The sequence below is a fragment of the Eleginops maclovinus genome, chromosome 6 (genome assembly GCF_036324505.1).
Source record: "Eleginops maclovinus isolate JMC-PN-2008 ecotype Puerto Natales chromosome 6, JC_Emac_rtc_rv5, whole genome shotgun sequence".
NCBI classification, from domain to species: Eukaryota; Metazoa; Chordata; class Actinopteri; order Perciformes; family Eleginopidae; genus Eleginops; species Eleginops maclovinus.
The window spans coordinates 9,360,962-9,388,582 of NC_086354.1; the positions used below are offsets into that span (position 1 = coordinate 9,360,962).

The following is a 27,621-nucleotide window of genomic DNA, read 5'->3' on the forward strand; positions in this document are numbered from 1 at the left end:
CACGTTAAATGACAATGCCATGGTGCCATCAAATGTAAAGGAGAAACCTGATGTTTAATGAAATAAATAAATACAGACAGCCACCAATAAATCATCCAGAAATAAAACAGGATTACATTTGGAAAAACACATACACATGAATAACATTAATAAATACTCACAAACAAAAATAAATGGCTGACAAATTAATAAATATATGACATAACAATTTCCACAGCAACAGGAGCGTTTCTAGAACACTGTGTATATCATATTTGCAAAACAATGTTTTGCAACAGGGTTCTTTGAGTGTTGACTTCACAGTGATGACTAGAATGTTTCCATCAATTGCTATCCCTGATATACAGTATAGTGTTTTCCTATTTGGTTCTAAACTTGTTCTTAATTTAGCGATGTTATGCACTCCAAAAATAATCTCATATACAATGCAGTCATTAAAAAAAGAAAGAAAAGGAGCGATGCATTAGAGTGAGTTGGTGGAGGAGCATTTCTATTATATTAATAGTGTGTGTTTCACAAGCTTTAGTCCACTCTATTCATGTTGCGAACTATGTCAAACTTCTGGTAATCCCATTCAGATTATCAACACAAAATATCCAATCATAATAAATGCTATACACTATCCTTTCTAGAAAATTGTCAGTGATTGACCAATATATATTTATTTTATAATATTATATATATAATAATATTACATTAACAGAAACTCTAAAGAAGAGTAGTTAAGTTTGTTTGTTTTTTTATCAGGTTTTTGCCCATCACCAGATACAACACTTTTTGTGGGGGGCGCTCTGTATTCTCCATTTTCCTAATTTCCACGTGGCCTTTTATTAGAAGTCATTAGACAGTGTACGGTGGACAGCATGTTCCAGCCCTGAAGAGCCATGATGCATCTGATGGTGGTACATGCGTTGCTGACTGGTGGTGGGACCATCTTCCATCATCAAGTCCTCGTCTTCTTCTGCCCTGTACCCCTCTGCCGCATCCTGAGAGTAGCTATGCTTCATCACCAGGATACTCCTGTGTCCACCGGGTGTGGTATGGTGGGATAGGTGCGGTGACTGCTGGCTCACCATCCCTGGAGGCAGTGGCGGTGGCACGAGGCCCCCCCCATCAGCCGCTATGGTGGCATCCCTCATGCTCAGGTTGCTGCGACTATCGTGGACACTGCCATGCATGCTCCCCGGGAAAGAGCCACAATGGTGGTCCCGGATGCATTTGGAGGAGGAACGTCGGAGCTTGTGAAATTTCTCGTAGTCTTCGGTCATGTCGGCATCGTTCAGGTCGCCGGAGGGGGTGCGGCGCAGAGTGCAGAGCTCATAGTGAGGTGGCTCAAAACCAGGGTGAAGGAGGGCAGGGTCAAAGTCATCTCTGTTGTAATAATTAAATGAAAAAACACACACACAAATTAATAAATCAAGTTAATGATCAGAAAAGCATAAAAAAGTATTTATCAAAACAGAACAACAACAGCAACGAGATTATTAAAGCCAGGTTCAAAATGTTTGTTTGTTTTTTATCCATCCAGAAATAAGATAAAACAGCTGTAATTTTCACTGTTTATAAGAATAAAAAAATCAGGCTGTGAATTATTTATCAACAAACCCGCTGTAAAAATCTTTAGAACAGAGATACCTATAAAAAAAGAAATATTGAATTTTGAAATAAAATGTGTTAATTTAACCTGCGAATGATGTATTTCTTGCGAGGCTGTTTGACCTGGATGATGACAGAGATGATGAGCAGGATGAGAACCAGGCCACAGGTGACTCCGATGATAGCGAGATTAGTACTATCCAGTGAGTCCAGAATGCTGGCCTGCCTTTTCTCTGGTTGGGAATATAAGATAAAAATGAATACATTTCTGTTCAGCTAGAGCCAACATAGGGCTGGTATCTCAGCCTTTGTGTCAGGGTACCTTTGCAGTGATTCTCGTCCCATGGGAAAACACAGTTCTGGATACCATTGCAGACCAGCGTTTGGTTGATGCACATGTTGCTATGGCAAAAGAAAGTTTCTCCTTCACATGGAGCTGAAAAACAAAATGCCATGGCACACAGACGATTGAAACAGTCTGTTTTAATCTTAGATGATATTCAGGGGAATTTTAATCATCAGTTTTTGATTCTATGCTTGTTCACTTGGGGAAAGGTCAACAAGCTAAAAGACAACATAATTATTATAAACTTTTAAAGCTGTTTTGATAAACGTGTTACTGAACAATTGCCTTTCAATTTTCAAATACTTCAAAAACTGTGCCAAATTCATTTATCGTCAACACATTTTGGCCACTTAACAAACGAAGGTCCAAGTATGTTCAAAGCAAAACAATTAACAAAGAAAACATTGGATTGTCTTAAGTATATTTGAGATATTTTCTGTATTTAATACCACTAAAAGTAACTGAAGCCAGCTTGAAATGATTTATTAATTCATCCTATCAACACACAGTCTTTCTTGTTGGTGTTAACATTTATCTTATAAGTCAACATAGCTTGTTATGAGCATATTTGTGATTTGGACCAACACATCTTTTAAAAGTATGTTGAGAGAGGGGTTGAGCGATGGGGATGCCTCAAGTGGCTAACATTGGCATTGGATGATGGAATCGTTAATCGGCCCGCTGCCCAACCAAAATTCCAACTAATAGTGAGAAACAAAAACAAAAAACGCTGCTGGAGAAGTTCAATTTACATTTTTGTAACTTCTATTGTCAGGCATTAATGGGGCACCGTTAAAAAGATAGTTTACAAGAATATGGATTCACTTACGCTCATGGAAAGTTGTAAAGAGGATCCTGAATTTGCTCTTCCTGCTACCCTCATCTGCCCACAGCCTCACCACACCCACAGAAGACACCAGCATGACATCGTTGGCCACCGTGGAGCAGAACTTATTCTTCAGGTGCTCAACCGAACTGCTACCGTCGTAGATGGCAACGAAGTTACGCTTGCACTCGTTCGAGTTGTGCATCTCATATTCCAGGAAACGCAAGTAGATCTGTGGGTAAAGGGCTTTGATGTCAGTTACTGCTCCTGGCGTATTCCTCATATCTTGCTTTTCTATATTTCTATCAAAAGATTTGTCTTCTTATTTTAAAGAAATATAATACATTTTTACAACGGCCAATTGACCTATACTCTTTCTGTTATGTTCACCTAGTGACGCCAACATTACCCCGGTCAAATCCTTTGCTTGGCAGCTTAAGCTTACACTTAGCATTTTAGCCTCTTTTAGCCTTATCTGAAGTATTTGTGTGTTTACATACATGATTGACAGCAAATAAAACTAGCTTAAGGGCTAACACTAAATGGGAAAATGTTAAAAATGTTACAAACACATCATGGCAATAAATAAATGACATGTTCCAGCCCCACCATCGCCAGCACCATCACATAAAAAGACCAGAACAGTTAGAGAGATACAAACCCTAGCTTTTGGTGGAGCCTTGATGAACCACCTGCAGTCTACAGCCTCAGTCTGCAGTGCCCGGCTCTCCCCGGCTATCTGGGCTGATTCTACAAAGCCTTCCGGACCACTCAGATCAAACTCACAAACTGTGGATTACAAAGTTAGTAACAAAGAAATATTAGTTTTTAAGGCCTCAAAAATAAGGACTCAATCACAAAAATATATATGCATTTATATGAATGTACAGTTAGCAGTATCTATTAAAGCTCAAATGATGTTCTGACACAATAATATAAGTTAAATACTTACATGGCAGAGCTGGCAGTTCCCCAACTCCAGTGAATTCTGGATCTAAAAGCATAACATACACATCTTAGAAATAAATAAATATTTGGACCATTAATGGAAGTCTTTGAACAGTTAGGGGCCACATTTCAAAAAGGGTTGCATGGAAAAAATGTAAACAATGTCAAATGTTACATCTATACTATTCAAAATGCATTATAGTTGTTTCAAGAAGTTATAACTAACTTTGTTTTCATTTTTAAACTACATTTTGGAGACATTTTTCCACATTTCTATTACAGTTATACCTGATTGAGAAATACCATGTATATATAATCCGTCTTTTTTTTATTTCAACATTTGAAAGCCTTGTTTTTGCAATATTTGCATGTGTGCATGCAACATATTGTATCTAAGAATAGAGAAAAAAAAAATCTAGTCCAAAAAAAACCTCAATCAGAACAAAACTGATTGAACTAAAGACATATTGCAAAACAAAATAAAAACATCTGGCCAAAGTTTACATAATCTATGTACCAGTACATTCCCTCTGCCCTCATTTAAACTCCCCAATGCCCTTCTTTAAAAAGAAAAACATACACTTGGCCTCAGACAGGGAAGAGAAATTGTTTTAAACCTTTCCCTGATGAATCTACTTGCTAGGTGGATTATAAACCCTGATATACAAGCTTAGTACAGGACAGATTAGGCCCCGCCAGGTTGTGAAAAAAATGTGAACTCTCTTTCTTTTGTTTTCTAAATACTTCTGGAAGCACAGTTTGAATTTACTGCTCAAAACGATCAGTTGGTCAGTAGGTAAAATATAAGAAACAGGTTTAAGGCTCACATCAAAGAGGACTTTTATTAATCCCCAGATTATTCTCATTCATTCCTGTGTGTGTGTGTGTGTGTGTGTGTGTGTGTGTGTGTGTGTGTGTGTGTGTGTGTGTGTGTGTGTGTGTGTGTGTGTGTGTGTGTGTGTGTGTGTGCGCGTGTGTGGCAATAATGCATTCCAAGAGGATTTATACCCAATATGAGAAAAACATGTAAGATCAGATAAAGGCACGATATAGGATGGTTTGTGTAAATCCTCCCTTAATATAAATCAGCTAGAAGGTCTACCACTAACCAGAACATTGTGGCTTAAATCAACATGTATATTAACAAATGTGGAATAATATCAAATGGTGTGAAACAAAACCAGACACCAACAGATGACTAAATTACAAGCCAAAATAAATCAGCTGAAAGAAGCTAAGATGCTCCAGACTGCAGTTACATAAAATTAAAAGCGTGAGTACATTACTACAAAGAAATCTTTCACAGGCAATACTCATGTGATATCCATTGCTCGTAGCTACTTTACATACAAGGAGGAAAGAAGTCTGGATTGATTTAAACATGAAAACAGATATCAAAGGTACTCTGTTAACTTGAGAGGATGAAGCTTGCAATAACAATACACTCTCTTCTATAAGCAAAACACTGTTTGTGATTGCATTGTGTAGCTATAATTTACAGAGCCCCTGAAAGGTGATATTTTCACGTTTCTTGTGCATCAAATGCAATGCAATGCCCCTTTCAAATGACTACAGTCCTAAACGATGTCTGTAAGCATGGGTGTATATGGAGCAAATTAAATCTCTCCTGCTGGTAATGAGAAGAATAACATGGGAGATTAGCACTTGGCAATGGGGACTCATTACATTTGATGTAAACGGATAGACAGCAGGTTCTCCTGATCTGCCAATAATGAAAAAAATCTTCTTAAAGGGGTTGTTTCAAGGATGCTTTTTTGGGGGGGAAGTGTTTTCTTAAGAATCTCAGCTTCTGAAAATAGAAATGCTTATTTATGATTATTACTTTAATAAGACTGGAATGTAGGATGACCTGTAATTTGTGTGAAAAGAGTGAATAAAATGCGTCTGATATTTGAGTCCCAACATGCACAGACAAACAACATAATTTTCCAACATATCAAAAAGGAAGAGTGCATGGAAAGGAAACCCTGGCTATACTGAGAGATTCCTCGCAGAACAAAAAGGTAATGTACACAGGCTCAAGAAGAAGAAAACAAAATTTAAAAAAACAAAGAAATAAAGAAACATAGTATAGGGTATAGCAGAATGGACAGAGGGATGCAGATTAATCTTTGCCCCCCCCCCCATTCCATCAGTGTAGGTGGCCTATAAAATCTGCTGCTAATGAAACCTCTGCCTTAGATTCCCTTAAGCTGTTACTGCGGCTCAGCACTGACAAGCTGTATTCCCCTGAAGACAAGCTTTCATTAACTTGTGTGTGTGTGTGTGTGTGTGTGTGTGTGTGTGTGTGTATGTGTGTGTGTGTGTGTGTGTGTGTGTGTGTGTGTGTGTGTGTGTGTGTGTTTGAATAAATGCTCCACTCCTCTTCCCTCATCAGCTGCAGCTGGTGTGCTTGCACTACAAATGGAAATGGAGGAACATCCCCATCAGCACGCCACCAGACCACTATTTTAGTTGCAATATGGAGTTTCTTAACCCATGTCCAACAACCTTGAATGCAATTTAATGATAACAGGGTACGTCTCCAGTGTCCATCCCTGCAATGTCTGTTTTAATTGGACTGAACGGGAAGATCTGTCTCAAAGTTGCAGCCAGCAATGTCAAACTTATAGCAGGGTGGTCAATTGGGAGATCATAAGGAGCGGAAGGCTTAGAGCCTGTAGTAATACTCTAAACATGAACCATGCCAGCCAGACAGAGCACCAGCTGGCATGATATAAAAACAAGAAAAAAGCAGACAAACAAAATAGAAAATAATAATAATATAATCAATTATTTTCCACTGTGACCTGACTAGGGGGATGTCCTCCTATAAAAAATAATTCATTTGAGAAAATCCTGTTATTCTGCAAAGATCAGGCTACCACTGTTGTTCTTCGTAACCATGAAAACAAAGCTCCTTTAAGCCTAACAAAGTAATTTAACCCAAAATCTCAAAAATGTGAGGGAGGGGCCATTCGGTATGTCTTCCATGCTGAAGGAATCTATCGATTTTGACGACCCAAGCAGGTCTTGCAACAAAGCTTTTTTGGGGCTGATATTTTGCAGCCATGATCATTCATTGATACGCAACCAATGTTCATTAAACAATGAGTTTATCATTAGCTAACTTTCGTCTGAAAATATTAGCATTGAGCTTTTGCCGATAATCTTACCTTAACTAAGTCACCATGATTGTTAGGTTGGATTTACATTAAGTATCAACATTTAAGTACTCAAGTTAAACAATTAAAGGGCACAAAAGTGGCATGGATCAGAACAAGGGTTCGCTAATGCCCTAATGCTAACACATGCTAACTGCTATCAATCACAAACATGACTACATCCCTAGCATGATAGAATTATACGAAATGACTCAATTTAAAGATTGTTCAATACTTACATTTCCACTTTGTAGCCTACTCTCCACCCTCATTAATTTCAATACGACCACTAAATTGAAGTGCCACAGGTTGAAAAACCTTTGCCCCAATGGGCATCACCTGGCAACACTCTTAATTTACTTATAGCATGCGACCCTGTTAGTTATGTTCAATTTATTACCCATCACTCACCTTGTGTGAAGTTATACCGGGCAGAGAAACCCATAGCCTCCAATTCCCCATCAGCGACAAACTTGATGTACAGGTACCTCCCACTGGAGCGGACATATGAAGGGCTTTCCTGCCCACAGAAGCGACCAAGGATGGGAGAGAACAAAAATGGCCCATCGCGTACCTCGATGTGGTCGAACTTACACTCCCAGGACGGCTCAATTGAATACTTCTCGTCGAAAAACAAGTCAATGCACTGTCGTGGAGAGGCTGAAGAAATAAAAAGTTGAGAAAAGTGAGATAAAGACAGGACTGTCGGAAGTGGAGCCTTAAAAAAACAAACATGGAAGCCTCACCCTCAATAATATAGACACATTCTCTCTCAGGAGGGTATTTTTCTGGGTAGTTGGGTGAGGTGAAATACCCTCCCTCAGGCTCCTTTATCCAGGTCCCACACTGCCCAGCTGGTGTCACACCCGAGTTATTCTTCACTGGAAACACAAGTGACAGCAGGCAGAAGAAATTGTTTAGCACACCACTAGTTTGTATTTATCATATCTATCAGATCTTGAAATGCGATAGGAGTTTCGAATTGATGGCAATTAGTTTTTTTAGGTTTTGATTGTTTGTACAGTCTGGTGGCAAACCTCCCCTTTTTGCCAAAAGTAACCTGATTGTATGAAAGTCTATGAGAAATGCACCCTTTTCCCCACATGGTTGTCTAGTTTCAGGCTAATGTTTAAAGCATGATGTTAATGTTGATCACATAAAAAGTATAATACAGGTTCAAGGTTCAAGGGTTTATATTATCATGTGCACAGTCGCTACAGTGTAGTTATGGCATTGAAAATCTTAGGTCCCAAGCTCCTCCAACAGTGCAACATATTATAAAAGGACATAAGACAAAATTATAATAAAATAAAAATAATAAAATAAAACTAAAAAGCAGTGCAAAAGAAAACCTGAATAGAATATAAACACAATAAGCTCAATTATGCTTGGCATGATGAAAGTGATCAATTTTATGCAGGATTCTATGTAGCTATATGTAGTAGAATTAAATATACAATAGGTGAAGCAATGTATGCTTTAGGTCGGGATTACCTTGTGATTGTTTTGGGGGTTTTGTTTTAGAGCTTTAATCGCCTCTCAGGATATATTTTTTAGTTGTCACAAGTTTTACATTTTGAGCCAACCTCTTACTAAATGGCGTTAAGTCATGTGACTGTGTAGCTGTTTTCAGCCTAACTTTTATTTTACTTTTAGCAATTGAATTTACCTTTTCAAAAATCATAAAAGCAGTGTTAATTTGTAGAAATTACTCCGCTGAACAAGTAACATGTAATACAAAATTATGAATTAATGCGGATTACAATTTCCCACAGTTCAGAGCATGTCTACACATTATTTGTATTGATTAATTCAACTGTATTTAACTTCTCACAAATTCCATTTTAACTAATTATAATACCTATAATTAAAATCTTTATGTTCAAAAATGTACTTCATATTTCTATTCTGCACTGCTCTCTTTTAATGGGCTTTAGCAAAAAAAAATAAGCCTTTGAATGGTGAATACAGAACGATCGGTGTGTTAGGATGATACCTTGAGTTTTTGTTTTGGTAGCTGAGGCACCCGAAAGCTCACGTGAGAAGAGACTTGCTGCCAAAGCTGCGAGAAAAGAAAAGATTACAAATAAATTTGCAATGTGTCAGAAATGCACTTAAATGTCCACTTATTATAAATACAAATTTGTTATTCCACAGAGCAGTTATAACCAGCGGTGGGAAAATGTACTCAGATCTTGTAAAAGTAGAAGTACCAGTGTGTAGTACTCTGTTACAAGTGAAAGTTCTGCAATCAAAAATGTTACTCAATTAAAAGTAGAAAAGAATTGGCCTCAAGATATATTTAAAGTACTAAAAGTAAAAGTACCCACTATGCAGATTGGTCCATTTCTGAATTTGATATATTATATGCTTTGATTATAATTATTGATTTGATTATCAAAGCTGGTAAAGGAGCAGCTAGTTTTAATGACATTGTATACTGCAGGGTAGCTTTTGAATTGATTCAAGGTGTAACTGAAGTCTTATTTAAGGGTTGATTATATTTCACATCATTAATCCAAATCTGCAAAGTAACTAAAGGAAGAAAATAAATGTAGTGGGGTAAAAGTACAAGATTTACCTCTGAATTGCATGGTAGAAAATACAACGTAGCATAACATTGAAACACTCAAATAAAGTACGAGTACCTCAAAATTGTACTTAAGTAAAGTACTTGAGTAAATCTTAGTTACTTTACACAAGTCGTTATAACACTCAAAACGCAACAAATAGTGTTGAAGTATTTGAGGCACAACATATGATGTATACTAATAGGTTTTTAAACGTGTGAAGCTGTAAACTTACCGATGTGCAGCAAAAGTTTGTGCACCATTTCGGTTCCCTGAGGATGAGCAGCTCTGTTACAAATGTTTCCATTAAATAATCTTGATCAAACGTCCCTTTTATTGTGGAAAATGTCCTTCAATCCATCAACTCCTCATGACACGCGCATAATCCGAGAGCCAAGAGTTCGACCGTTCCATCTCTCTCTGTCAGTCTCCCCGAGAGCTCAAAGGATTATTCTCCCGTCCCCTCCACCACAAACCTTCATGATTTTCCCTCCACCTTTAGGATGCATTAATCTTGCTCAAAACATATACGCTCATTGACGGGCGCAGGATTACAATGTTTCGATACATTTTAAATATGGAATGTTGTAACTAAGTTTAAACACAAATCCAGTTTTAAAGTCCACCATTTAGAATAGCTGTAGGCACACTGCCTGAATTTTATTCTGGTTTTCGTTTGAGATACCTTCATTCTTTATTTTATTTTTTAACCTTTTTTTTTTTGTAAATGCAGTTAGTGGATATGTTATGTTAAATTAAAAGTCTGTGTTGGCTTGTCTTCATTCTCTCTATTGGATATTGAGGTAATCCAAAAGCAGCGGTACTTTGTTAAACTTAATTAGGATTTGTGGAGGTGTATTAAATTCAGACATCAATCAGTGTTGAAGCATAGTTTTAAACTCAGTTCTTAAACAATAAATAACTAAATACCGATTTAAATTAGTTTTGTTGCTTATTTAATATATAGAGAGACTACATTTGCATAACCTTTTCAAACTGTTCTATGTTTCGTATGGTTATTCATCATGCAGAGTCTTTTAAATGTGAAACTTAAGGTATGCAGGTGAATATCTGTTCCCCTTAGTAAAATTAGCTATTGTGTTCTCATGCAATATGAAAAAAGCTTGCCTGCAGACATAATCTTGACACAAAACATGACTAGAAGAGTATGAAAACACTGTAAATGTATCACCAAACATGGAAAAGTCAGTTTTAGCTTGTCACTCGAGAGGCACTGAATGAATAGAATAGCAGTTGTATGTAGTTACTACTTTGGTTACATTCAAATGAATTTGATTGGAATCGGTGTATTATTTTGATCACGTTGAAATGTAGGGTTTTATTTTGTATCACAAAATAGAGGTTATTCATTTTTAAACGTACATTCATTGACAAATTGTACACTGCCTGGGCAAAATGTTGACACACTCTAATATTCGTTGGACCGCCTTTAGCTTTGATTACGGCACGCATTCGCTGTGGCATCGTTTCCACAAGCTTCTGCAATGTCACAACATCTATTTCTGTCCAGAGTTGCATTAATTTTTCGCCAAGATTTTGTATTGATGACGGGGGGTTTCGGGCCACTGCATAAAGTCTTCTCCAGCACATCCCAAAGATTCTCAATCAGGTTCAGGGCTGGACTCTGTGGGGGCCAATCCATGTGTGAAAATGATGAACCACTCTTTCACAATTTGAGCCCGATGGATCCTGGCATTGGCGTCATCTTGGAACATGCCCGTGCCATCAGGGAAGAAAAAATCCATTGATGGAATAGCCTTCAGTATATTCAGGTAGTCAGCTGGCCTCATTCTTTGGGCACATAAGGAAGGTGAACCTAGACCAGACCAACTGCAGCAACCCTAGATCATAGCACTGCCCCCCACAGGCTTGTGACCTTTTTTATGGCTGGGCAGTGTATATCCTGCTGGGCTGCAGTGTATCACAGACTACAATAACCATTTCTGGATTTTAACAATTTATAATTCCAAATGACGTTGGTCGTAGCTGGAGTTGTACCACTGTACATATACATTCATGAAATTTGAAAAAATTGAGATCAAAACACAAAAGGGTTTCAAACCATACATCTAACACTTTTGAACTACATAACTGATCACCTTCTGGCACCTGTCTCATGTCTAAACATATTATCAATAGCTCATCTGGCTTCATGTTTCAACAGCACTGCAATATTTTTTGCTGTGAATTCACAATAAAGAATTGGACACGTTTTGCATGACTTTCACAGTAAGGATTAAAGCAAACTACTGTGAAATGTGCTCACAGCAATTTACTGTGATTTCACTTCTGTGATATTACAATGCATTGTTGTAAAAGCACAACTGTATACTGTAACTTCACAGCTTCAATGACAAAGTAATTACTGTGATATTACAGTACATTACTGGGGAATTACAACCTTTTGCTGTACATCATTACAACAAGACCCTGTACTTTTACAGTGCGTACTGTAAAAGTAATGCACAAGTTGACAGTAGTTTACTGTGAATTTACAATGTATACTGTGGAAGTCATGCAAAAATCGGCCAGTAATTTATTGTGCATGCAGATGAAGTTTCCATTTACTGTGAATTTACAATCATTGTACAATTAAAATCAACCAACACACAAGGTAAAGTCAATGTTAGCCCAATGGCATATTTATTTACAAATAAAGGTTTTTCAACATAAATGCCCAAAAATTCAAGAATTCAAGATATTCAACTTCCTAGTCATAAACTGTCCTTAAAATGCAGAGAAACTACCTGTGTCACAATTCAACGATTCAACTAGCTGTGTCAGTTACATGTTTTAGTTGATATACAGTTTCTTGTGCCTTGATTTTGAACACTTATTTCTCACTTTTTGTTTGATTTAAAACATAAACTGTATTGGAAAATTGACAAGTAAACTACTCTCCCCATTTTCCAAGTGCATCAGCCTTCAGATCGAAATCATCTCTTTGAGCCACTATTAAGTCATGCAGATTTTGCAAGGGGTAAAACATGACATCCAACATTTCTAGGTTGGCAACACGCTTAATCAATGTGCTTGCGTTTCTTAGCTTGCAATTTTCAAAGGCTGATTTGGCGCGGTTGTCCGATTTTTGTCTCTAGGTCACAGTTAAATTTGATATCATTCGTTGTTGGTCCACGATCTGAGAAATTAGACACATCAAGCGTCACGTTTTGGATGCGCTGACTGTGAATAGACATACTGAATGCAATGACAACTGCCACCCATGTATTGAACTTTGTGGTGTCTTCATATATTGTTGGAAATAGGTTTTTTCCCATTCTTCCATCGACTGGTAATCAAATTCTATCTGCTTGAAATACCTTGGTGAGATAAAAAGACAATCAAGTTAGAAAAGCTGACATTTATAAAGAGAAAAAGGTCATAAATTCAATTGTAAATACACATACAGTAGAGGTCATGTTTAGAGGGGAATTGGGTGAGCAACGCTAACACCTCCAAAAAACGAAACAATTACTAGTATCAATCCTAACATTTTAAAGCTAAATTAAACATAACAACAAAAGCTGTTACAGATATCAAAAGAAAAAGACAGTATGTGGATTTAAGTCATTCTAAGAGAATTCTCCCTCTATAGATAAAGGGAGCAAAATGTAATGATCAATAGCGACAATTTATTTGATAGGCCTCATGTACACATGGTGCAGTACCTACCTCTCTGTCTCCTCTTTCATCCTGGTGGGGTTGTTTGCAATGTGGGGTACCAGCCTCAGGTACCTGCCGGCCTTGTAGACATGTCGAGGGTAGTACCTCGACATGCTAATAATTTGGATATTATATTACCCAAATTTCAGAAGTAATGCGTTATATTACTGCGTTACAGCAAAAAGTAATGCATTACTGTAACTCCGCCCCTTTTGTAACGCGTTACACCCAACACTGCTGCATAGTAACATAACGGCACAACCAGTACAGTGGCTTTACCAATAGCTGATGGTTTCTTGATTGCCAAAGACCCTGCGAAGTAGTGCGGTCGACTTTCAATTAGAAGGTTGTGGGTTCATAGCTAGCACTTGCAGTCTACATGTCTTATACTTAACCCCCGAGTGTGTGTGAATGTGTCCTATGAATGTTGTTGTACACTGTTCTGTATGAATGGTTGAACAATGACTTGTGGAATGTAAAGCGCTTTGAGAGGTCATAATGACTGGATAAAACACTATAAGTACAGTCCATTTACAATTGACTATAAATTGTCTTCAGTAAATGTGTAGAATATCCTTTATTCATGTTTAAATTGGATATTGTGGATTTGTCTGTCATTTTAGAGAACCTTAATTTGAGCTGCAGTAGTGCTGCAACATGAGAGGTTTATGGTGTTATCGCCATGAATGACTTCATTTAAGAAAGCTGTCTTGGTATAAAGTTTATGAAGTTTAAAAGGTGATGGAAGCACCTGCTGGCCTGCTTGGTTCAGCTCAAACCACTGATGCATGAATAGCTGGAACTGAAGTGATACTTGATATCCACAAGGTGGCAGCAGATGCTTGTGGAAGAGTTCAAACAAATATTGAGGTGCCTTTTTCACTCATGTTGAAAATATCTTCATGCTCACTAAAAGCATATCAATGTGGAATTGAAGTGCATAGAATAATCACTTAAAAATGGGGCATTACACAATTATTAACTAAGTGTAATTCTGGTGTCTTTTGCTGAATTGCAAATTACAAAAATACTGTATAAAATCAGAATAATAATAGATAAAACTCAGCTGGCAAGACTACAGTCCGAGAGGAGCAGACAATGACCCATGTGGCCGAACAATAAGCAGTTTATTTGATTTGACAATGTGCTGACCAATTGAATTCATAACATTTTAGGAGCCAAATTGCAAAACATTCTCCTGTATCTGAAAATCACTTTGTATTATTTGGTCAGAATTTGCCTCATGACATGCTGATGTACCTTTGTACTCACTCTGTTGGTGTGCACATTCATTTGTTGTTTATTAGCAGTTATTTGCAGTGTTTTATATATTTCCTCTTGTTTGGCTTAATTTGCAAAACTCAATGACATTTTTAAAGGGGCCCTATTTCGCTTTTTGGGGTTTTCCCTTTCCTGTAGTGTGTTATAGGAGTTTGTGCATGTAAATGGTCTGCAAATGCTAAAATCCCAAACTTCCCTCTAGAGGGAGTTTCTCTCCCACACACTTCCCCCCTGCCTGAAACAGTGTCTTTGTTTACTTTTGTAACATAATGACATCACTGCATCTCTTAGTAGTTGACCAATAACAACAGAGCTGGCCAGCTAACGAATCTGAGCAGGGACAGGGCTCTGGTTTCAGAAAGAGGGTGAACAGAGGTGTGCAGCACAGGCATTATGAGAAAAATTAAAACCTTTTTAAACATTCAAGCATGGAAACATGTCACGGTAGAGGCACAAAATACAAATATGTACCAGGAATGTGCATAATAGGGGCCCCTTTAAATAATCTTTTTGCTTATAGACAGTCAGAGCAGAGTATGTTGGAGTTGAGGAAGCTTAGAGAAAGAGAGAGAGAGAGAGGAGAGAGAGAGAGAGAGAGAGAGAGAGAGAGAGAGAGAGAGAGGGAGAGAGAGAGAGAGCCCACACAAAAACACAGCCCACAAAATTTCACAAATGTTCTAGTGTATGCAAAAGCAGATGAATCAGTGCTTTGTGGTCATGTCACAGGGGAATACTGGCCACCCTGCTGGTTTGTCACACACAACAAAAGACCTGATATGATCCGAGACAAGTTCTGCCCTCAAGGAAAATTAGCACAACACTCACAGATGCTGTGATGTTTGATGCATTTGTGCAACTCATTATTACTATATAATCACTGTTGTTATGTTATTTGTGGAAGCGTATGACTGCAAACTGTGTTCCTGCAGAACACATACAGTGACAAGTATTCATAAAGTATTGGAAATGCCACACTGCAATTTTGCTTCTTAATTCTTTGGACTTCTTATTGGCTTTGTGTTCTTATCACCAGGGGGCTTTATATGACTCCATGGTTTTTACACTGTAGCCTTTTCTCTGATGCCAATAACTACTTTGGGCCATGTCTTCCTGCCAAACAAAAAAATCTGGAAAAAGCAAAATGCAATATTTATGTCAGGAGTGGGCTGTTCTCACAACATTACAAGTTTACCTTAACGTCACATCTATCAGGTGCCTCCTCAAACAGATCAACACCCAAACAGTGTGTGTGTGTGTGTGTGTGTGTGCGTGTGTGCGTGTGTGCGTGTGTGTGTGTGTGTGTGTGTGTGTGTGTGTGTGTGCGTGTGTGCGTGTGTGTGTGTGTGTGTGTGTGTGTGTGTGTGTGTGTTAGGAGAGTATTTGTGAGGTGGGGTGCCGTAAGGCGGTGGGAGCACCAGGGTTTCTGGAGGCGTGGTCCTATGCGTTGCGCGTTGCTAAGCGCAAATTTGGCATATAAACGCAAAATGTGCAGCGGTCCCATGCAGCCAGTAGCGCACTGAGCCAGCTGAGGAATTCAACAGGTACCTATAAACATTTCGGAGCTCTCTCTCCCCGCATGGATGTACAGATTGCGTGCCCTTATGTTGCTTGTTGAATGGAATTAAAGGCTCTCTTGTTTCGAAAACTGCAATTCTGCCATAATCTCAAGGAGTTTTTGCATCTGGAGTATTGCAATTGAGATACTCCGATCGATTTGACGGAATTTAAAGGTAAAATGTGTGTTTTTGTTACTCAGAAATATGTCGAGCTTATCTAATGTTTTCTCTTTTAAAAGTATTCCTATATTTCCTAATTTTTACAATATTCTCTTTTGAACTAGTTTTTGTATCAAACAATATCTCTAGATTAGTTTGCTCAAAAAGTCATAAAAATAACAATAAAGTTAAATGTCTTTCAATACCTAATTAGTTCCAATGCTGCATCATTCCTTCAGTGCATGTTGCGGTACAGTAATTTACGCATGCGCACTAATTCTCCTGCACTGTAACAACGTCTGAAAACTCAGTTTACACTGGTCCTACTGTTTGTACTGATGCAGTGACCTGCAGATGCACTCACACTGCTGGAAGCTGTATTACCCCTTACTGTTTGAAGTCTCCTATAATTACAGCATTATGTAAAGAGAGACACAGGTTGGATGTGAGGTTTGGGGCTATTTTATAAAAATGCTGTAGTGCAGAAAAGCTTGCTGAGAAGATGGAAAATGAATGTGTACACTGATGTGAATTAAGCCTTCAGTCAATATTCTCCTATGTTTTACTGAAATTCAAACTGAAGTTGTTCTACTGTAAAGAGTTTAAGAAACTTGATTATGTGCCAAATCAAAATCGACTTGGAATTGAACACTAATGCTTGCATACTATTTAGTTGGAGTTTAGTCTTGAAAATACTGCCACAAATCTATGAATTTCCCTTTATTTACTATATTGACTAATGGTATTCATTTTTTCGTTTGAGGCAAAGTGACACTTAATTCCCCAGATTGACTTCTTTTGAACCAATCTGAAAGCAAGTTGAAGGAAAGAACCATCGATGTTTAAGATAAGGTCCTGAGGGATATAAAAGATGTGCAGGTCCAAAAAGGCCTTATCTCTGTTCAAGAGGCTGTATGACCTGTGTAGGACTCGAAATGCAAATTGGTTCTTTTCAGTCTTGATTTAGGACTTGTCTTGCAACTTGAGAGACTCAAGACCTGCAAACCCATCTCCGATATTTAAATATGCCCTTTTTGTTTTGCAGAATCAAAAAGTATTCTTGATTCCACAGTGGGATTAACTCTGTCATGAAGAAGTCCATTCCTTTCCTGGCCTGGGTTAGAGCAGCAAGCTTGTTCCTGTGCTTGACTCAAACCGTCCTGGCTGTCGTGCTCACCAACTCTACAAATCTTGAGTACATCCTCGACAAGTACAGGGACAAAGATGAGGAATGGTGGAAGGTCAGGTCCAGAGGGAAGAGGGCAATCAGCGAAGGAGACATGCACCTTATCCTGGACCTTCACAACAAGCTGCGGGGTCAGGTCCACCCTCCAGCATCCAACATGGAGTATATGGTAGGTCCTCAGGAAAAAGCTGCCACTTATATACTGTAGTTTAATTTCCTCACAATAGAATACAAATAATAATTTAAAGAATCTTCCCCTGCATAGATTTCTGTTTGTACGGTATCTAAATTAAAATGGCACTATCTTGCAATGTTAAATGAAACATACTCCATGATTTGTATCCAATCCGAAATCCAATGGGTTCTTTCTTGGCCCATCAAACAAGTTTCATGAAAATCAGGCTAGTATTAATTTCCCATAATCCTGTTGACAGACAAATATACAATCACACAGACAGAGAACACAAGCTTGGTGGGGGTAATAAATAAACCCTACCAGTATTTTTTAAATAGTGAATAAAATTACTCAAGTTAAACGGATACAAATTCAGTTCATTTTGATTGACATTTTACTGAATGCCGTCCAACCATAAAGGGCCACAGCAGGCCTCTGGCACTGTAGCTGTGTCAGCATAGTAGGTTAGGCAATACGGACAGAACAAGATCTGCATCCAAAGCCCCCATCACGCTAGCTCCTGCCTCCTGCTTGCCCGCCCTTGCTGACCCTGGCCTACATCCAGCTTTCACCCCCGCAGTGTTGTCCTGCCCTCTACCTCAACCATCCTGCCCTCCCTCCTTCCGTTCCTGCCCCTCGTCTCCTTATTCTATCGCTACATTTCTGCTCCTGCTGACTTTGTCTCCCTGCCTTCTAGCCTCACATGCTTTCCCTGAGGCTTTTCTTCACCCTGCTCTGCTTTCACTCTCGCCCTTCGCCTCCTCTCTCCTCATCCGTTGCAGCTCACTCAAACCCTGGCCAAGGCCGATGTTATCTTTTGTTTGATCCTCCACGCATCTCATTTTGGTGCCACAGCGGTGAATCTATTTCAAACATGTTGAGCCTCACTGTTTGAAGTGCAGGGCATGGTAGTGTAAATGTATGTTATTTACACTTATCTAGTGTTTCTAAAGCAAGGGATACTATTACTGATTATAATGATGTGGTGAGGCAGGAGAATGATGAGGACCAAGTGTTTGGTTTTCAGATTGCAGGATTTGAAGGCCAGGAGGACTGCAGTTTATTTGCAGCTCTGACTTCTTTATTTTTGTTTTTTTAAAAAAGCCACTCAGCAATGCTTTTAAAGCACTGTTGCATCTAAAGTCTGTCCCTTCTTGCACAGCAGATTTTACCGAAAAAAATACCTCTAGGTTACTTTAACCATAAAATTAAATTACAAGCATCTATGTAAAACATTCCGTGTACCTTACATTTCCTAAGCAGGGGATGGCTCTTGTTTTATTAAGTATTCCCAATTAATCCACTGCTGTAAGACATGTTGCGCTTCCCCTTGTAGTAGAGGTGGTCCTGGCAGATGGCTGGAAACAGCTCTGTGTTTTGGGAACTTAATGCTCTTTGGAATGCAAAAGGCGATTGTTAGTTGTTACAGTGACCGTTCTCCAAAGGCCTGCGGGCAGTCCATCTCCATCTGTGCTGGTTAATTGAGGATGAAGAATAACGAGATCAAAGAAAGAATAATGAGCTGACAGTGATCATTAGTATCCGCTGTAGATTTTTTGGTATCAAATGTGATTTCAACCTGCAAGAGTAGCGACTAATGGCCTGTGCAGGGGGGTAGTATTTCCTTACACACATTCTAGGTTCTACTAAGTGCTTTAAAATGTCTAATGGCAAAAGCGTATTTGTTAAGGTGGAGTTCTGCCTATGCATTTATAACCCACATGATTCTCGTATGGTTCAATTTCTCTAGCTAGCTAGCTTTCTCTAACTGAGGAAGATGTTGTGTATCTGATTGCTTAGAGCATTTAAAGAACACGTTGTCTTCTTTTTATCCAAATTGAAGGGGTGTTCATATACATTTCCCATTGTAGAAACATTTTTTCTAATTATTGGACATGACATGAATATACTGTAGCACAAATCCCCTTATAGCGATGTTGGAAAAAGTGACACATAATTTGGGTTTCCCCCCGATATTCGGATCTGAACCACAATGTTATAAGTATTCCTTGGTCGATTTTTCACCCTTCAAAAAAATGTCTTACAAATGTAAAACATTTAATTCCATGATCCTACAGACAGACAAACCAAGTCGACAATTTAACCTACTTGGCAAAAGCTGCAAAAATTGGAATGTTTCAAATCTGACCTAACACATACAATATCATGTAATGATCTTGGAAAAATATAGTAGGCCTTCCACACGGCAACTCTGCACAAGGTTAAAGCAGAAAACACACAACAACAGTGTTAGCATCTCAGCCACAGCTGGACCGTGGCCAAGAAAGAAAAGAGCCGAAGAGTCAAAATTCTCCAATCAGGCCTGAACAGTAAGCAGCACCACTGTGAATGAGCAACAGTGTGCACAGTGTGCTAGCCGTGCCAAACATATGGAACACATTATCGTGGTCAATCACAGCAGTGGCAACTCCGCACTTGAGCATTATCCTGTTAGTTTTGATGTGTGATAGCTGTAATGCAACCAAACAGTTCAATGACAGAGCACACTGCACCTTTTCTTCTCGCTCGCAAACAAAGTCACCATTAAAATATGGTGCGTTGGAAATACTCAATCCTGTACACCCATGCTCTGCTTTCCTGCTTTGTGTGAAGTTTTTACAGTATAAATGGCATCAAGCCCCTAAAACAGACAGTGTTTGTTTTAGTAGCTTTTATTTGTCAGATTTTTCTACCTCAGTTTGTTTTATGAGACCAAAACTTACTGGAAACAAGCTATGAAACAACCGCAATGAATAGTAGCACAATACTGCAAGTTGATGTGGTGGTAGTGATACCTCTCTGTTTTCCTTCTCTCTCATGTATGTGTCTGTGTGTAGGAGAGTCAATGTGTGTGCCAAATAGGAGGGGCCTAGTTTTGACTATACTGTGTTAAATTTGCGAGAGACATGCATACAGTACAGTCACTTTACCTTAAAGTAAAGAGCAGGTTCATCTTTCAGGTTCACTTTCCTTCAAGTAAGTCTGGTTACTTTCAGATTATGTTCAATGGAATTTAAAGTAGTTTAGTTTAATCGATATCTGAAAACATGCAATGAGTAGCAATTACAGCCGCAACTATGGTAAGTGGCCACTTAGCCAACTTAAATCATGAGGGTAATCCAGAATGGAGTTCCAGGTCTGCAAACATCAATTGGAGGCAAAGCAGCCCTGACCTCAAACAAACTCATTGAGTTTAACCTGGAGCCCAGAAGAAAACTAATATTACTGAACCTAATGCTTTATGTACCAGCTGACAAAAGTATGAGCCACCTACCCTGGTGGACCTTTAGAGTTGGGTTATGTTCATCTTTCCAAAGGCAAGTAACTATTTAACCAAGGACCTTTTGTGTTTTTGTGTGTATTCTCCCCAGGTATGGGACTATGAGTTAGAGAGGAGCGCAGAGCACTGGGCACATACCTGTCGATGGGAACACGGGCCGAGCCACATGTTGACACAAATAGGCCAAAACCTTGGAGCGCATTGGGGCAGGTGTGTATGTATAAAGTGGAGGGAATTGTGAAAGTTATGTGATTTTTCATACAGAAGTATTTTAATGTTAATGACTCTTACTCAGGATACCACTTTTCCTGTTTCGTGTTTAATTAAAGAGCTAAAAAAAGACTGAATATTGGACTTACATTAGTAACGGGTCATTGAACCAAACTATGTATACATGCTAATATTGTGCCAGGTCTGCTACATACTCAATTGTTTGCTGACATCTTTGCCTTCATAGAGTAATAATGTGTAATATGTGTTTTTGTCAGCCTGATTTGTTGCCCACCAGTGGCTATACAAATATAAATACAGCTATAATCATCACGATAGACATATTTTCAGTTAAGAAAATATGGACCTTTATTTATCCCCTTTTCAAATTCAGGAGTATAAAGCAACAAAAGAGTTACTGAAAAAGTACAGGAAAGAACAGATTCACAAGAAAATAATACAATTAAAAATGCTGTTATACAAGAAACTGTTAAAACAACTATTACTGTATGAATACTTGGTACCTGGGAAATGGCCCACCCTATTTGAAAGCAACCTTCCTTTAATGTCATCAATAACCCCTGTGTATATTCTGCTATGAAGTGCTAAAATCTCTTCAGTGAAAATCTTGAAAAAGGGAAGACTTTCTCCTTGGAATTCTCCATGAGGGCATTTTATTGTGTTACAGGTGAATTGCCTTGCTAACGGAAACCTTAAACAATGCAGTGTGTCCAACACTTGAGATGAGAATGCATTCTTGGACTAGACTTGAATATAGTTATTGTCACATGTCTTTTTGATGATGTAATAAAAAGATGCAGTGTAACACTTCTTTGGGGACTTTAGGGACCGTCCACCTACCTATCATGTGCAGGCATGGTACGATGAGGTGAGGTACTACAGCTATCCCTACTCCCAGGAATGTAACCCACACTGCCCATTCAGATGTTCAGGACCTGTTTGTACCCACTACACTCAGGTAAGAGCTTTTTTACTTCCATGTATTAAAGGGTCATAGTTGCCTTTGGATTACTTTAGGCTTTTCATTTAACGAAAATTGTAATTAAGCAAAAAGTTGTTTGTTTTAACACAGGCTGAATAGAGCTCCTTTTTAACCGCTTTGTCAGCCTTTTTTCGTCACTCTCTTATCGACCTGTCATATAGCAGGACATTTCTTGCAAATTCCTTTGTCTGCTTATACAGGTTAAATGTCAATATTATTGTATATCTGTATTAATTTCCTTTTTTGGATCCATTGGATTAGCTGAAGCTCATCAATATATCATTAATTATCCTCATATGATTGTGAGACCCACAAATCTTGCTCTACCGCACATAGTAGAACACTAACACTTGATCTGCCTTTGGGAAATTCAGCTACAAGCTCCACCAAATGTGACGGCACTACTAACATTTTTACTTTGTTTCTGTGTTTATATTCATTTTCAGTTGGTGTGGGCAACTAGCAATCGTATTGGTTGTGCCATAAATGTGTGTTACAATATGAACGTGTGGGGAATGATCTGGACTAAAGCAGTCTATCTGGTTTGCAACTACTCTCCACCGTAAGTTTTTGCATATTTCAGCTTCCTCAAAATAACTAAGATCAATACTTGTTGTATCTCATTATCAGATATATATTTTTTCCCTTTTAACTACAACTTTTCAGAGGCAACTGGTGGGGTCATGCTCCGTACAAATATGGATCACCCTGTTCTGCATGTCCAGCTAGCTATGCTGGAGGCTGCAGGGACAATCTCTGCTACAAAGGTGAGTTTGGATCCTGAGTCTTATATATTATTTTGCCTTTTCTTATTTCCCTTCATACCTTTATACCTACCTTAGAAGTTAATAATAGTTTAATTAAGAAAAAGTGGGATCGAAATACAATACAGTGACAATTTTGTATCCATGTTTTCAGATGGGGGCGTTGAAAGGCGTACAGCACCCGAGCTTGAGGAGACCAATTACATTGAACCTGAAACAGAAGCAGTAAGGGACAGGGAGCCGCAGCCCAGGGCCCAGACGCCAGACCCCTCACCCAACGACAACCTGGAGAAAAACCAGGTTGTCAACACAGAGCAGATGTGTAAGTACTGCTCTGACAATACTACATCTCTCTTAATGAAGCCGTTCTGAGAGTGTATATCCTTACTGTTATTAAAATTAGGTTGTGATAGAACTTTTTTTATTGTAGGTCAACAGGTCGACTGTGAGACGAAACTGAGAGATCGGTGCAAGGGAACAACCTGTAACAGGTAAATGCTTTGGAATATAGAGACACAAATTCTGAAAAATATCATGCGATGAACGATTGAATTATTTTACTAGAATTAAAATGTAATGGGCTAAGCACCATTTCCTAGTTGTGTTCACTAAACTCTTGTTCTTTTCCCTAGATATGAGTGTCCACCTGGCTGCCTTGACAGCCCTGGAAGAGTTGTTGGGAGTGGACATTATGACATGGTAAGGGATCGCCAGAGACAACTTACATTTTCAGTACATTTTTGGACAACCGCTGTTACATTTATGTATCTACGGAAAATTCATTGGGGTTGTGTAGAAATCTAGGCATACATTATGTATTATGATACAGGGATTACGAGTCAATTAACTGTGAGATACTGTCGACACTGGATACATTGTAATTTTTTTAACAGAATTCAGAACAAACTGCTGTAGAATGAAGGAAACATTACCATGCATACTTTCTTTTTACTTTTTATGAACACTGAACAATGGAGTCTATAATTGCATAGTAACAGTACCTGTTGTACCATTTAAACATTTTTTTGCAATCAGAGCCAAGGCATAGCTCGCAGGTTTTATAAGTAAACAAATTAAGTAAATGAAAAGGAATTAAACAGACAGCGAAATAAACAGTATATGCACATATATATCATTTTCTCTTGAGTCATTACAGATCAATACAGTTATTTGAGAAATAAATGTATGCTGATTTAAAGCTATATTTAGATGTATGAAACAACCAAATCTGTGTCTTTTATTGCAGCAATCGAGTGTGTGTGGAGCTGGTTTGCATGCTGGTGTTATTGACAATGATGGAGGATGGCTGGATGTGACCAGACTTGGTAGAAAACAACAATTCAACAAGTCGTACAAGAATGGTATTCAATCCATAGGGTATGAATCAGTCTATTTATTTAGTATTTTTCAATTCTACTATTGAGTATAAATGGAATGATGGATGCAGTACAGACCATTAACTCCATGACCTTTTTCTTAAATTCGCAGGAAAAACAGAAGCGCAAACTCCTTCAAAATAGAGACGGTTCCTGGTAAGGAGCATTTTTTCTCATTAAAGAGATATAACAACATGTCATCTGCATACAGAAACACATTAATTTTACATTGCCTTTTTTTCTTTCAGTCAAGGCAGTAAGATGTGACACCACTGTTGAACTTTTCTGCCCTTACAAAAAACCTGTGCGACACTGTGCCAGGTAACATTCTGCTTTAGAATTATTCCTTTAGGTGACTGAAAAAATCTTAATGAACTTGACCACAACCGACCAAGCCAATGAGTCACAGTTCTTCTTGGTAATAGTGGTTAGCTATTTGACCCATGTGACAGTAAAGATTCAGAGTAATGTATAAACACTAGCCTTTAGCCAGAGCATGCTAATATACCATTGGCTACCCTGCTAACACTTCCGCATCATCAATGATCAATCCATAGACCTATAATTATTGGGCCCTGCATTTAAAACAGTCTGAACATACATAAAATCCTGTGAATACACTGATTTCAATTATAAGTATGCTCTGTCTTTTTCTTTAGGTTGTATTGTCCCAGGAACTGTGTGCGTGAGAGTGGAGCACGAGTCATCGGGACAAAATACTACTCAGATGTATGTTCTTGCGTCATGGTCATAAATGTAGTATTTCATTGATTTCATGTAGATATACCATAGCCAGTAAAGCAAAGCCATAGCATTTGATAATATGAATGGTGTCTCAAATGCCAAGTATCAATAGTTTGTTTATTCGCCTTTCAGAAATCCAGTATCTGCCGGGCAGCCATTCATGCTGGAGTTATCCAGAATGAGGCAGGAGGGTACCTCGATGTGATGCCTATGGAGAAAAGGAAGCAGTACACTGGCAGTTACCAGAACAGCATCTCCTCAGAGAGGTACTGCAGGGATCAAAACAAAAGTACACATACAGTAGAGGGGATACAGTGAGCCCACAATGTCTTTCAAAAGACAGTCATTGTCATTACAGTCAGATGATCCGCCAACATCTTCAGAGGGGGAACCCTAACCCAACCTTGGTCCCTTTAGCCAGATGTGTTTAGCTTACTTACCAGGTCTTTTACAAGATATCGTGGAACACAGCCTCGGACACACCACCGGGGGAGACCCCCTCAGGGGGGCAGGAGCACAGGTTTTAACCCTGCTGCACATGCTCTGTGCTTCAGCCGCTGCTCTCTTTTATCCCTTTTATTGCATTTTCTTTATTTTATTTCATTTCATTTTTTAACACAGACCAAACAGGGCTTTTATAAACTTTTATTGGTTTTTAATGCGGGAGTTTTTAGACAGGTTTTTAAACAATCATCTTACCTGAGAGCCCGTGCACCTTGCTGCACTCCCCAAAACCCTAACCCTAACCCTAACCCTCACTCTACACATCTTTGTTCACTCCTTGTTCTTCTTTTTTCAGCTTAGTTAACCCATCCGCTGGAAAAGCCTTCAGAGTGTTTGCAGTCATCTGAAGAACTGCTCTTAAAGGACCAGAGTACCATCAGACAAGGCCACTTCACATCCAGCAAGCCCACTCATTATCATCTTACAACCTGTGATTACATCAAGCCACAAGTAAATTCAGCTTTTCACCTTCGGACCCAAAATATGTAAGATAGCTTTACTCAAGGCTTTACATTAATTACATTGGGGCTGCCATATATCTTGCTGACATGATTTCATGATCTAATGTGTTTTTATCACATTGTATCAAGTTGGTGTAGCACCAGATATAGCACCCTACCAAATCCAACAATTTCACATGTGAAGGTCAAAATATAACATATTGAAAATGAAAATGACATAAAAGGACCTCAGGCATAGGTAGACAAAACTGGGGGGATTCACTCCCTGCCATCCACCATCAATTTTGCCTTCTAAAACACCAACTGTCATAACTCCTATTAACTCTGGTTTGGGCTTACATATCATATAGCAACTATTCAAGCAGTACAATACTAATTGTATATATTTGTACATAATATTGTAAATAATACTGAACACCTTTTGATTAAATATTTGCTACGGTTGCCTTTTGTTTATCAATATTTATAACATTTTGCCAGCCAGACAAAAAGCAATACCAGCATCAAGCAGTAGATGCTGAAACTGATTCTGATTCTGTATGCTTAACATATATCCGTCACTCAAGCTTTTTTTTATATATAAAGGACAAGCAATAATTCTAGTATATTCATTTTTTTTGTAAATATTGTGTATGTAACATATTGTTTTATTTTATGCTGCATTTCCCAGCCTTTGTTTATAGATTTATATGAATGGATCCTGGCCGGCCAGGAATGTGTATGGAATAATCACAATTAAAACACACACAGATCAAATTCAGATGTTTTTTGTGTAATTTCTTATTGTTATAAAATCAATAAACTATACTCTCCTACTATAAAAAAAAAAACTAAACCAAAGGCTGGAGTGTGCTCCTCCGTTTACATGTATTATATAATACTTGTTTTCATTTTTAGCGGACATATGGTTACAGACATATGGTTTGAGTGGCCACCTTTTTTTAATATCAGTTCCTTCAGCGTCCGGATAGCCTGAGGAATCTGGGCATTAACATTTCAACAACATCTCAAATTCAGCTGCGGATCAAACTTTTGAGAGAAATGTCTTTCTAGAAAGCTGTGGGTGTTTCCAGAAACTGTAGGGAACACAGAGGAAGAGAAAGCTGCTTGTTTCAGGTCCAGGAAGGAGATCTTATCTACCAGTTGGGTTTGCATGCTTTAAGTTAAGTCCAAAAATGCCAATTCAAGAAAAACCTTTGCCTGAACCAGTTCACATCCTGTCAATTCAATTTGAGAATACGTTTTTGATAATGCTGTACCCAAATTCCTAAAATATGAGTTGACGAATGTTGATTTTGGATTTAAAAAATAAAACTAGTTTTGCCTTCAAATATGCATTTTTTACCTGCTTTTTTTGTATCAACATTAGCATATGTGTGCATGTTCCTGCAGTCTTTTCTATGACTTCTCTATTTGAGTTCAATGTCAGTTAAGAGAGATGTTAAAGTGCTCAGGACCACAGGCTGTGCCAAAAGCTGCAGAGACAAAGACCAGCTTTGTGTTTCGCGGATCTCAACTTCCCAGGATGCATTTCCGTTCCCCTCATCTGGACGGGCACAGATGTGTATTCCAGCTAAAAAGACCCTGTCAGTCACCCCTTAACTCTGATGAAGAGCCACACACACACAGACATTAGACACACATTCACATAAGGCAGACACGAAAAAACATGCTCTGTTACTTTGCAAGTAAATGGGGTATGACAAGTTATGAAAAGGAGGACATACTAAAATAAACATTTCCTTTTGAAGTTATTGATATTTTACCTGCTCTTTTGTTTACATTTTG

At 38.4% G+C, this 27,621-nt stretch overlaps 2 protein-coding genes across 3 annotated transcripts; one reads left to right on the forward strand and one right to left on the reverse strand.

Moving 5' to 3' along the window:
• Positions 1-36: 36 nt before the first annotated feature.
• On the reverse strand, positions 37-9,907 carry LOC134866251 (neuropilin and tolloid-like protein 1). 2 transcript variants are annotated; one of them, XM_063886325.1, is made up of 10 exons: positions 9,686-9,907; positions 8,877-8,942; positions 7,627-7,761; positions 7,292-7,540; positions 3,721-3,762; positions 3,430-3,557; positions 2,772-3,000; positions 1,919-2,032; positions 1,685-1,829; positions 37-1,371 (listed from the first exon to the last, which is right to left on the reverse strand). In XM_063886325.1, the coding sequence occupies exons 1-10, from the start codon at positions 9,711-9,713 to the stop codon at positions 831-833; spliced, it is 1,677 nt and encodes a 558-aa protein (XP_063742395.1). In that variant the 5' UTR covers positions 9,714-9,907; the 3' UTR covers positions 37-830. The 2 variants fall into 2 exon arrangements, with proteins under 2 accessions (XP_063742395.1, XP_063742396.1); XM_063886326.1 differs by lacking the exon at positions 7,627-7,761.
• Positions 9,908-15,915: 6,008 nt separating this feature from the next.
• Positions 15,916-27,106, forward strand: LOC134866268 (cysteine-rich secretory protein LCCL domain-containing 1-like). Its single transcript, XM_063886348.1, has 15 exons — positions 15,916-16,145; positions 17,203-17,485; positions 20,863-20,981; positions 21,828-21,960; positions 22,431-22,546; positions 22,651-22,751; positions 22,903-23,070; positions 23,179-23,239; positions 23,381-23,447; positions 23,995-24,125; positions 24,237-24,280; positions 24,373-24,445; positions 24,784-24,853; positions 25,001-25,134; positions 25,668-27,106. Exons 2-15 carry the CDS (start codon positions 17,219-17,221, stop codon positions 25,717-25,719), a joined length of 1,536 nt encoding a protein of 511 aa, XP_063742418.1. The 5' UTR covers positions 15,916-16,145; positions 17,203-17,218; the 3' UTR covers positions 25,720-27,106.
• Positions 27,107-27,621: the final 515 nt, after the last annotated feature.